We start from the raw sequence: 12086 nt of genomic DNA, 5'->3' as shown, positions 1-12086 counted from the left end.
TTATGGAAGCTAGTTCCATTAAACTCACAATTGTTATTTAGAGCAGTAAAACCAACTCAATTTCTGGCTTCTGAAAGCTTATTCTTTAAATATTTTGAAGAACTCAAAATGTTACCTTTTCATAATTGTGATGCTGTTTAACCACTCAGATTATTTCAGAACCCCGAGCCACCAGGCAGTATTAAAACTAGGGAAGCAGAAACCAGGGTTTTAGACACTAGTGGTAGTAACGTCAAGCAGTAGCTTGAGCTTTCCAATTCTATCTTGTTTTCCTTGGGTCCTAGAATCTGTCATAAAATGAAAACAAGGGCTCCCTGCCTGCATGGGCTGCGATGGGAGCTAAGGCTTTTACCCTAGCCAGGGTTTCTGCCTTGTTGAGGTTAGCATTTCGGGGCTTAGGGGAAAGGAGTCAGCCCACTCTGCACCTACTCTTTTCATTAGGCCCAATCTCTCCTACCAGGACCTTCCAAATCCCAGACCTGATCAACTGACCCTAGCTGCTTTTGCCTTTAAACTTTTATACTTAGCAGTCCATAAACCACATGGACATGAGGTGGTCTTGCACAAGAAGAAGCCAGATAAACATGCCCTCCTTGCCGGTAAGGGCTCTCTGTCCCCCGAGGATAATGCTGCCCTTCTCTTCCCCTAGTTTCAACACAGCACCAGCCAAATACATGGTTACTGAATGAGTAAGTGATGAATGAATGAAAACAGACCAGTTTTACTGATACTGATGGCAAAACATCTGGAGAGGAATCTGAAAGGATGAGACATACACACTTGGTCACAGAATTGACTCTCAACTTTCAGAAGTTGTTTAGCAACATGTAATTTAAAAAGCAACTCAAAAAGTGAACTGAATCCAGAGCAATGCAACTTGCTCGTCGGGCTAGCCAGCTTCCTGGATGGCACGGTCCAGCCCTTTGGCACAAGTGGCTGCATCGCTCTGCCCTTCCATGGCGCCATAGTTCATACCCAGAGGTCTCTTGGCCTCTTCTCTCAGCCCTTTAGCTTTCAGAGGTTTTATGGCAGGACTCTTATCCCAGAAGCAAATGGATGGCCTAATGGTAAAATGAGCAATACTATAAAGGCAGACAACCCAAACGAGGTCCTGCAGGCCCCATACCCAGCAACCACTGAGAAAGACTTTGTTTCTTGTTGGGGACAGACGCTCACCCCATACCCCAAAGGAACTGCTTGGTCCAAAAGATGGAGAAGATGAGCAACAGAGTGACACTGAGGATGACAGCCATCAGGTAGGCAAAGATCCGGAGCTGAGGGTTGCGAAAACACTCCCTCAGAGAGTAGTGGCTGGGGATGGAGACGGGTGTAGGCCTGGTGGCTGGGGCCCTGTCCTGGGGGGGCACCGTCTGGCTGTCAGGCTCAGCGCCTAGATCCAGCGTGTAAACCCGGGGCTGGCGTAGGAAGTAGCGGCTCTTGGGCTGGTCCTTGAGACAGAGCTGCCGGCCTTCCAGGATGACGTGGTGGGGCTCCAGGCGAAGCAGGGTGAGCACGGCAGTATCTGTGGGCAAGTCAGTGACAGGCTGCCCGGATGCCAGCACAGTGGGCTGGCGACAGAGTGGGCACAGCAAGCGGCGCCGGGCCGGGGTCACCAGGCTGAGGTGGGCCAGGCATTCCACACAGAAGGAGTGACAGCAGTCCAGCACTTTGGGGGTGTGAAATGTGTTATTGAAGGGGTTCCAGCAGACAGGACACTCCGCCTCAGGCTTCCGGCCCTGCTGATGGGCCATCCTCAGATCAGACACCAATAGGCCTGGCAGAAAGGTAAAAGGAACAAACGAACACCCGGTAAGCTCTGTCCCTGTGCTTGATCCCAAGCCACGAGTCCTCTGAATTAAAAAGTACTGCCACCCACATTTCACAGATGAAAAATGGGTTCAAAAAGTCTGATTTATTCCAGACCACCTGGTTCCTAAGCTGTAGAACTAAGCCTGGTGTTCAGGGAAAAGGCCTGAGCCACCCCACAAAGAATGAACTGCCACTGGAGGACCCCAGTTTTGGAGAAGGATAAAAATGCTCCTTATGTTCCATGCAATTGCCCTTTCCTTCTCAGACTCCAGGGAGAAGGAGGGGAGCCACAGTCAGTGGTTTATGCTGAAAGGCAAATATTTCTTTCCCTGCTGCCTCAAATCCCTGACTAGTGCAGAGATGGCCTTTGTGAATTCCCTGGTCTATCTCTCTTCTAGGGACAAATGCCAGGTCCTCTTTCTCCTCTCCCATTGGGCTATAGGACCAACCCTGCAGAGCCCATTTGCCCAGTTTGTATGGGGCACTGCACTGGCCTGAAGGTTTCCCCTTGGCCTGGAAGCTTGAAAAACCTCCCCTGCCCAGGTCCCCATATCAGCCCTTGCAGAGTCTCCTCCCAATACTTGGCCTCCTCCTCCCTCCCTCCCTCTATCTCCAGAAACCCAGGGCACCCACCTGGGCTTCCTTGGCACCAGGGTGATGAGGCAGACTACCTGAAGGGCCTGAGGCTCCAGTCTCTCCCTCTCCTGAATCTGCAAAGCTTTGGGAGACAGCCTTCTTGCCACCAGCCCTGGGGCCCGTCACCATGGCAGCGCACACGCAGCACCTGGGGCTGCCAGGTGGCTGGGGTGCCGCCTCTTGAGCTACCTGCCTGCAGCAAAGGCCAGCGAAGGGTGGCGGGAAGCAGGGTGGGGAGGTGGGGGACCTGTCCTCCTGGGGGCGTGGCAACCAACCAACCCTGGTAGCCAAGTATCTGGGTAGCAAGATTGTGGGCCGTCTCTTCAAGACCTAGAATCCCTGGCCTGGCAAGGTAGGGGTGGTAATTTCCTTCTTCTAGATTATGGAAAAGATAACCAAGCCTTCTGGGCTTCATCTCTCCTGGGCCCTCATTTCTTTTCTAGGATTGAAACCTCCTTCTCACACAAAGGGGCTGCCTGCCCTGCACTTCAATTGCTCTGCAATTCCTCTCTACACAGGCTAAACCTCTGAATATTAGAATCAGCAAGTTCAGGTGCCCAAGTAGCTACACCCAACACACACAAGCCTGGCTGCCTTCTTTGTTCTCAGAGCACAGACAGCCTGGCAGGCACTGATTGCTGAGATCTTAGTGTGCAAGGGTTGACAGTCCCACCACCCTCAAGGATTTAAATGGGGGTGGGGGGGCCGGAAGAGGAGGGCTCCAGCCACACCTCCCCAGTTCAACCAGAAACAGCTTTTCTCACAGTGGTCATTTGAGTAAGCTGAAGAGTTGAGCTACTGAGGACAAAAAAAGGCTTACAAACCACTTCTCCTTCCTAATCACTCAGGTTGCAGATGGGAGGCAGGAAGTGGCTCTCACCCAAGGTCACCCAGCTGGTTAATGGTGACACTGGGACTTCCAGTCCCCCACCATGCTGAAGCACACCACTCATCCATTCAGGCACTTGTTGGACGTGTGTTATCAGCTAAATAGCAAATGTTTGCATTTTATCAGAAATTCTTAATGGCCATAATCTCTCACAGTAGGAATTCAGGAGCGAGGCTGAGGGCATCTGGCTGCAGTGAGTCTCCCATGTGTCCCTGCTATGATGTGACCCACCCTGACTGCACTGATACCTGCTCCCACTTTTGCACCCATGGCTTCCCGATTTTCTCCTAAACCTCTGTGGCTGCTCCCTGTGGGGATGAGGAAGTGAAGACATGCAGAAGGGGGATGAAATAGCTCTGACCAAGGCCAGGAGAGTTTACCAAGGATGCTTGCCTTTGGATGTCTTCTTATGAGGACCATCCACCCACTTTATTGTTGTTGAATTATTGAGTGCTCATTGTATGCCAAGCACTCTGCTAGGCACTGGGTAACCAAATAGCCATGCTCTTTGACATTTAGAATCTAGTGAGGGAAAGAGACATTTAATGAGTAGTGGGCAATAAACAAATACATAATTTTAATTAGTGCTATGAAGGACAGAAAGGAAAATGGGTTTAAGGGGATTGGCTGTTTCAGTTGAGAGTACCAAGAAAAGTTTCTCTAGAGAGGTGATATAAAAGTGATACTGAAGGATGAGAAGAATCCAGCCACGCAGACTGTAGGAAGAGCCTTCCAAGTCAAGGAACTTCTGCCAAAGCCCTAAGGTGAGCACAAGTTCTGCCAAATTCAGGGAATGACGGGAGACCAGGTGACAGAGGTGCAGTGGGTGGAGCTGGGGTGGGAAAGTGGCTTAGGGAAAAGTCAGGGAGGGAGGAGGTGGGCCTTGCAAGCTGGGGGATGCATCTGGAATTTATTCTAGGGGTGGGGATGTGTGTGTGTGTGTGTGTGTGTGTGGGTGATATGAGCCTATTTCCATTTTATTTTATTAATTCATTGAAGTATAGTTGATATAAAATATTAAATTAGTTTCAAGTGTACAACAGTGATTGAACAATTATATACATTACAAAATGCTCACCAGAATAAGTGCAGTTACCATCTGCCACCACTATTTCCATTCAAAAAATACCATTCCAGCTGCAGAGCAGAGAACAGGCTAAAAGGAACAGTGGAAATGGAAGGCTAGGATGGTGGTACTTGGTATAGGTGAGGTGATGGCAGAGAAGATCAAAGGAATGGAGCAAAACAGATCTTGGCACATGAAATCAAAAGCACTTCCCAAGAAGGAGTGGAGAACATAGATTCTGGAAGCAGTTTGTCAAGTCTTAGCCCCCAGTTCCACTGCTTATTAGGGTGTGACTCCAGTTGAATTGATCAACCTCTCTGGCCTCAATTTCTTCTACAAAGGAAGCTAAAAATAGTATAAATTAGAGGGTAAAGCTCTTAGAGGAGCCTGGTGCCCAGCAAAGACTATATGTGAGGTGGCTGGCATTACCCTACAAATGGACTGAGAGAAAGTAAGGGTCAATGCTGACTTTGAGGGCACAGAAATTTTTGCATTGAGCTTTGAGGAGTTCCTGAATTCCAGAATGTCAGAAGCAAGCGTTCAGTACTTACCAAAAGCTGTAAAATGTACATAGCCTTGATTCAGCCATTTCCCCACTGGGAATCTATCCATGGAAATAATCAAGGACCTGTGCAAAGATCTGATTATAGACTACCCAGCGAAGCACGCCCCTAATGGTGAAGTACTGAAAACTACCTAGTTACTCAACAGCAGGACAATGACCAGATAAATTCTGCTCCATCCATGCAGAGACATTCAGCAGCCTTTAAAATGACATGCCAAAACACCTACTGATATGGAAATATGTTTGTGATGTGTCCTGAAATGAAAAGAACCAGTAATAGAACCACATTACAATATTATCCAATCTTCCAATGTATGTGTGCAATGGAAAAAGTGTTTGGAAAAATGAACACCAAGATGTCAACAATGGTTATCTCTGGGAGTAAGAATATAGGTGGGGTTTTTCCCCTCTTATTTGAAAATTCAAATTTTACTATAGTAAGCTTGTATTAGTACTCTTAAAGATCTCCCCTTCCCTACAAAGCAGACCTACATTTTCTGAAGTTCCATGGCCAAAGCTGTAGAGGGCTGTTCAAGAGGCAGATGCTCAGTGTTGTAACAGCACCTGCGCCCTTATCTGCCATGGTCCACTCAGGCATCCACTGTTCTTTCAGGACCAGCTGGTCCAGGAGAGCCTCTCTCCAAGTATCCACTCGCCACCCACCCCAAGCCAGGACGTCTCAGGTAGAGTAAGTCCTAAACATCACAACCAAAGACATCACCTCTGTCTACGACTAAGTCACCAGACAAATGTTAATTGTAGCATTGCCCCTAAGTTTACAACCTCAAGAGTAGAGAGACGAAGAACTGGAATTTTGTAACACTTCACAGTTTACAAAGGACCTCTAGCTAGGATCTAAGTGCAGCAACTCACATCTAGATGGTATAATTGTCTTTTACAATTTTTTCCATTTGTATAAGGCCATTTGAGTCTTTAAAATCACCCTGTGGAGGAAGCAGGATAGGGAGTTGAAAGTGTGGGCTTTGGAATCAGACTTACTTGCTATGAGTTTTTAAACAAATGGCTCAACCTCTCAGCCTCATTTTTCCGTGTAAAATAGGTTAATAATCCCACGTTTGAGGCTCACTATCAGGGAGGAATAATGTCTGCAGGGTGCCCAGCAAAGCGCAGCAGGTGCTCAATACATAGTTAGCATGGTATTTTTATACCCATGTTCTAGATGGGGGCACCAAGGCTCAGAATGGTGAAGTGGCTTGCCAGGCTGAGCTTCAAAGATGACCCTAGGAGCCCTGCCTCCAGGCCAGTATTCACCTGGGGGACAATGCTGTCTCTCAGAAGCCTAGGGCCCTGTGACCCATCCCTCCATGACCCTCTCTGGCTCCTTACCTGCTCCTCAGAGCCGCCGCCTCCTTCCCCAAGTGCAGCCCTGCAGCAGGTGCTCTGCGTTCTGACTTCTGTGACCTGGTTTCCAGGCAGCTGTGGCTGGGGCTCATTTGCATCAGTCCTCAGCAAGCTCCTGACCAGCACTGTTTCAGGTTTTCCCCTTCCTTCCGGTGATTTTGGCCTGCGTGCTTATGGGAGACAGCCTGGAAGCTTTGGCTTCATCTTCTTCCTGTGAGTCACTGTTGACTTTTCTCTAAGAGGGTCAAAGTCCACTCATCTTTGCAGTCTCCTGCTCTGTATTGGGTTGGTTTTCTGCCATCTTTTCTGACTGCACTGCTTTGATTCATGAACAGCCTTACTTTGAAAGGAAGGCATGGTATCTCCGAAGCCAGTTCTGTCCCTCAGCCCAGATAGATATCCCTCCCTACTTTGAGCACCTACAGCCAAAAAATAGGGCTCTTGCAGAACATTAAGAAAAGACAAAGAATCCAACAGAAAAACGGGAGAGTCTTCCAAGCATAAGCCTGAAGAGCCTGGGTTCCCAGTCAAGTCCTCATTCAGAATCTAGACTCAACTTACAAACAAGGGCGCCTTGAACAAACTAACTCCTCTAAGCCTTAGTTGCCTTACCTGAAAATGGGCACAATAACTTCACCTCCATGATCTGCAGAGAAAATGAGGTAATAGATGTAGAGATCATAACAGTGCCTGGTACACAGTAACATGTGGTAAATGTTTACTACAACTAATAATATGATCAGACATATTACAGAAAAATAAATACAAATGGAATGTAAGTAACTGTTCAACCGCATTTGTAATTAGAAATTAAAATTTAAATAAGTTACTTTTTCCTATCAAACTGACAAATATGAAAATAATAGTAGCAAAAAATGCTATTATTAAAATTAATAATAGCAGTTTTCTCTGTGCTTTACTAACAGCTTCTGATCTCTGAGAGTGAATCCTCTGAGTAATCCCAGGAGGCACAGCGCCTAGCACAATATGGACTATGTAAAATTGACGATTTATCCTTACTCTTCTGCAGGTAAGGAAGCGGAAGTTCAAAGTAAGTAGGGATTCATTTGCCCAAGAGTTCCTGAGAAGCAGCTGGGACTGCAAGTCTGGCTCTGAAATCTGGGCCACTGCCTTACCATCCCCCAAAAGTGTGCTCACATGCTCCATCTTTTGTTCCCCTTTCAAATTCTCTGTACTTATGATCCTCTTTTATTCCTTTAATGACCCTTTCAGTGGTGTTTGGAGAATAAACAGAAAAATATTTGATTCATGACGTAGTCAAATGCCCTAGTCCCCTCATTTTGTTTTTAAATTTTTGTTTTAGAATAGGAAATACATTCATGTTGTTCAGCAGGTGAAAGATTTGACTTTGCAATGAAAATGTTCTTCTACCAGCCCCTTAGTTGCCCTGAAAATTAAGGAATTATACTGTCAAAGTTTCTTTTGTATCTTTCCAAAGATATTTTATGGATACACAAACTCCTATGGCAAAGTGTGATGTAGTCACATATGTGCATATGGTGGACACTATTCTACAACTTTTTTTGCTAAATGATATATCTGAGATAACATTCTGTATTAGTATGTAAGGAGCTTTTTAAGTTTTTTGATGGTTGTATTGTATTTCATTGAAACGTTGTGCCATAAACTGCTTGCTTACCCTTTCTCTTACCCATCTAATCCCTTCATGTTAAATATATAAGGATTGGATGGAAAAATAAATGCCAAAATGATTGCAGGATTTAGATTAGCTTAGAACTGTGTGAAAATAAAAGGTGCGGACTTCAGGAAGTTGTAAATCCCTAGAAAAGGTCTCTAAGTAATTTCCCTCGTCTTTCTGAAGGGAGATAGGGATGTCTCAAGGCATGCCTTGGTGCCCTGGGTGTCCTCTCAGCTCGACGGTTCCCCAGTTTGCAGTGTCCCTGCTGGTTAACTAAGGTTAACGGAGATTCAAGGCACCGATTCAGCCCAAAGGATCTGGTTTGTATTTGAGAGTTCTGAAGCCATGCTTTCTGGTTTGGCAACACTTACCAAACCATACAGTTCATACATTTTGACCTAATAATATAATTCCCTGGAAGAGTCAAAAGATATGTATGTTATTTTGATTTACAATAAGAAGTAGATATTTGGTCTTCATCCCATTTCTGGCATGGAATTCTTAAAACCCATAGAACATCCTAAGTGAGGAGAATGGTAACAGTGTCTTTTGTTAGACTAATGAGAAAAGTTTTAGAAAGCTCCCTACATGACCTAAGAATGTGGGCTGGTTGCCCGGGGAACCAATCAAGCAATTGAAAGGTTGGAACAGTCAGTCCAGTCCCAACACCACCTCCTCTCAACCTTCTGGGACTAGAGAGTGGCTAGAGATTGAGTTCAATCACCAGTGGCCAGTGATTTAATCAAGCATGCTTGGTTAATAAAGCCTCTATAAAAATTCAAAAGGATTCAAAAGGGTTCAGTGAACTTCTGGACTGATGAACACATGGAGGTGCTGGGAGAATGGCAGGCTTGGAGAAGGTGTGGAAGCTCTGTGCTCCTACCCACATATCCTGCCCTATGCATCTCTTTCATGGGCTGTTCATCTGTATCCTTTATAATAAGCTGGCAAACAGATACATGTTTCTCGTGAGTTCTGGGAGCAGCTCTAGCAAATTCATCAAATCCAAGAAGGGTCACGGGAACCTCCAATCTACAGTCAGTCAGTAAGAAGCACGGGTGACAACCTGGACATGGCAATTGGTATCTGAAGTATGTGTTGGGGGGAGGCAGTCTTGTGGGACTGAGCCCTTAACTGTGGGCTCTGAGTCTATCTCCATGTAGACCATGGTGGAATTGAGTTGAATTGTAGGATACCCAGCAGGTATTGGAGAATTGCTTGGTGGTCTTTGATAAGTAATATACACATCAGAGTTGGTATCATAACCAGAATACATTGCCTGTATCTTCTGGCCAAGTGAGGATATTCAACGCAGTTTTAAGCACAAACGATTGAAAAAAATGTCAAAGCCCAACTATAGCACATCAGTTGAGTGGAAAACTACATAGTTATTCAACATGAAGTTGTAGAATGATTCTTATTGACTTGTGAAAATGGAACAGTATACTGTAAATGGAGGAGAGGGGAAAGCAGTTTACAAAATAGTATATGTACTGTGAGCCAGATTTTGTAAAACAAAATTTATATATGAAGACTGAAAGGTCCTAAGGCTAAAGATTAAAGTGGTTATTTCTGTGTGATAAGCTTACTGATATTATCATTTTCTTACTTATATTTTCTACATTTTTATTAATAAACACACATTACTTTTGTAATAAGAAAATTCACTTGAAAAGTAAATCTAGTTTCTGCAACCAGGGAATCCAGAACTTAAAAAAAGGAAAGTAGGAAGGGCATATAAGAAATAGGTCAGGGCATTGCAAGCATTGAAATAAAAATTAAATAAGCCATGGCCCTTTTCCAGGTCATTAATTGTCTAGTGAGCAATTGTGTTATCATAATGTTTCTGTGTGGTCAGGGGTAGGGAGTACTTTGCAAACAGTGGAAACTTTTTCTGAGGAGATTCCCAGGAGAGATAGGGAGGCATCTCAGGAATTTGAGAGTGAAACTAATTTAGTTAATGCTTGTGGGGTAAGGTCAGCCAGCCGGAAAAGCACCTCATCAAAGCAGTACCTTGGAACTGGATGAGCAGAGTCATGAGACTCAGTGGAGCCCAGCCAGGGTCTGGAGTGGAGGTGCAGGGTGGTGTGAACCCATCTGGGGATGAAGAGGCAGCACAAGGTAGATGAGCATGGAAGACAGAGAAACGGCATTGACAAAGCAGGTTTTGGTCGGGTGATAATCAGTGTTTAGCAAGTCCCTCACCAAGAGCAGGGGGCAACTCTCTTAGTGGGGCATCACACCGTCATCACTCAGAACCTTGCCTTAGGCCTGTCCTGAGTTTAGGACAGTCCCAGCAGCACAGGAGTTACCGGGAGACTATTAGAAATGCAAAACTTAAGGCCCATTCCCGACCTTTTTTGCATTTTTACAAGATCCCTAGGATATTCAGAAACATATTAAAGGATGAGGAGTGATGATTTTGGAGAAATATCCCCAACACATGCTCCTTGATTCATCCTGATTACATCCATCTTCAGATTCATAAAGATCTCCCAAGGACCTGGGACTAGGAATAAAATATCCCCAACGGGGCTGGATGAATCCAACACGGGAACGGGCATTCCCCTGCATCTGCTTTATGCAGCATCTGAATTTGTTTTAAGGTCACAATCCCTTACCCAAAACCACTGGGGCCAGATAGTGTGTAAGAATTCAGAATACTTCATATTTTAGGAAGATAGTATGATGCACTTACCATACACTGAGTCAGATCTCACCCTCCCAGTGGAATCTGAGGCTGCATCCTGTAATCAATTGCATTAATATTCTGCAATCTATTGTAAGTATAGATACCAAAAAGAATAAGCACCATATGGTCAGGTCATTTTGGACACCAAATTTAATGAAAAAGCTTTGTCTTCAGAGTGTGAGGATTTTAGAATTGTGGATAAGAGTTATGAACCATTTTATTATTTTATTCTCAGAATGTGTAAACTGAATAAAGTTAGACATTTTTATGATACTATTGCCCAGTGCTTGTTAATTTCAGACTTAGCAGGAACCGCAAGATCTCGATATTCTTTCAAATATAAAGTAGTTCATATACTTCTCATCAACCAGGTCCCATCTAGCATCGTTATTCCCAGACCAACTCAAGAGATTTGTGAGAAGCAATCAGATTTTGGTGAAATTAAGGGTGCATCCAAGCTAACATCAATGCAAATGTCAGAGCTGAGGCTGGATCCCAGGGCCTCCAACTCCTGGTTCTATGCATTCCTGCCCTGCCTTCATCTGAGCCTGGTGTGCATGAGCCTCTGGGCAGCTGTCGCCTCTGCTCTCAGTCCTCATGCAGGGGACAGGCTCCAGCAGAAGGATGAGGGCAACATGCCTTCTGCACATGCTGCCTGCTGTTTAGAAACATGGAGCTGAAATGGGACAGTTGTTTCTCTAGCTGGGTTGTGAATAAAGCATCTTGTCTTTCACCCACCCCACCCTCCTGACTTTCAGCCACGTCAGGGTAGCAGAAATTGGCCTTCAGAAGGACTTTAGGATAAGTTGATCCAGGCACAGCCAGATAAGTCCTCACACTTACTCTGAAGCCTTTCTCCAGGTGAGCCCTGCCAGAAGACAGGTGCAAAGGTTTGGCTGGAGGCTGTTTGTACAAGGAAGGTCTCAGAGGCCTTCTCCAAATGCCAGGAAGGTTCCTGGGCCAGGGTCCAGCTCTGCTCATACAGTGCTCAGCTGGCAGCACTGGCAGAGGGAGCCTCTCACAGGGCTTCTAGAGTGTCAAAATCTGGAAGCCAGAGACGACCTCCTCTCTGGGTCTGCAGGGTCTCACTTCTGCTCCTCCTGGGGCCTCGTGGTCTCACCCTCTTTTCTGTGGCCACTGTGTAGTTTCCCTTCTGTCGTGGGGGTTTATGATTTAACTTTTATTGTAATACATGTTCAATATGCAAAAATTAGGACACTCATGAATATAATAATTACTGATCCTTAGGAACAATGCTAGGCACTATTCAAGGGGCCCGCCCTCGAATAACATTCCTGATGATCCCTCAGTGGATAAGTGGTATCATCATATCATCTCCGTGTTATAGATGAAGGCACCAAGACGCAGAGAGATTAAGTCATTTGCCCAAAGTTGCAGGGTGAAGAA

The 12086-nt window shown here is 45.5% G+C and overlaps 1 protein-coding gene across 3 annotated transcripts; it reads right to left on the bottom strand.

The window, feature by feature from the left end:
• Positions 1-701: 701 nt before the first annotated feature.
• On the bottom strand, positions 702-6580 carry RNF183 (ring finger protein 183). Of its 3 annotated transcripts, XM_073225944.1 has the most exons (3): positions 6313-6580; positions 3715-3856; positions 702-1774 (listed from the first exon to the last, which is right to left on the bottom strand). In XM_073225944.1, the coding sequence occupies exons 2-3, from the start codon at positions 3752-3754 to the stop codon at positions 1173-1175; spliced, it is 642 nt and encodes a 213-aa protein (XP_073082045.1). In that variant the 5' UTR covers positions 3755-3856; positions 6313-6580; the 3' UTR covers positions 702-1172. The 3 variants fall into 3 exon arrangements, with proteins under 3 accessions (XP_073082045.1, XP_036883320.1, XP_017501028.2); XM_037027425.2 differs by lacking the exon at positions 3715-3856 and having other exon boundaries at positions 6313-6577; XM_017645539.3 differs by lacking the exons at positions 3715-3856; positions 6313-6580 and adding an exon at positions 2443-3703.
• Positions 6581-12086: the final 5506 nt, after the last annotated feature.

Source organism: Manis javanica, chromosome 2 (assembly GCF_040802235.1).
Source record: "Manis javanica isolate MJ-LG chromosome 2, MJ_LKY, whole genome shotgun sequence".
Classification (NCBI taxonomy): domain Eukaryota; kingdom Metazoa; phylum Chordata; class Mammalia; order Pholidota; family Manidae; genus Manis; species Manis javanica.
This window is presented reverse-complemented; position numbering and strand designations above follow the sequence as displayed.

Coding starts and splice junctions, on each gene's coding strand:
- RNF183 (XM_073225944.1), bottom strand. CDS start 3,754: ATGGTCCTCATAAGAAGACATCCAAAGGCAAGCATCCTTG. Junction 1,775..3,714: donor TCCAAAGGCAAGCATCCTTG/GTAAACTCTCCT, acceptor CCTTTCTGCCAG/GCCTATTGGTGTCTGATCTG.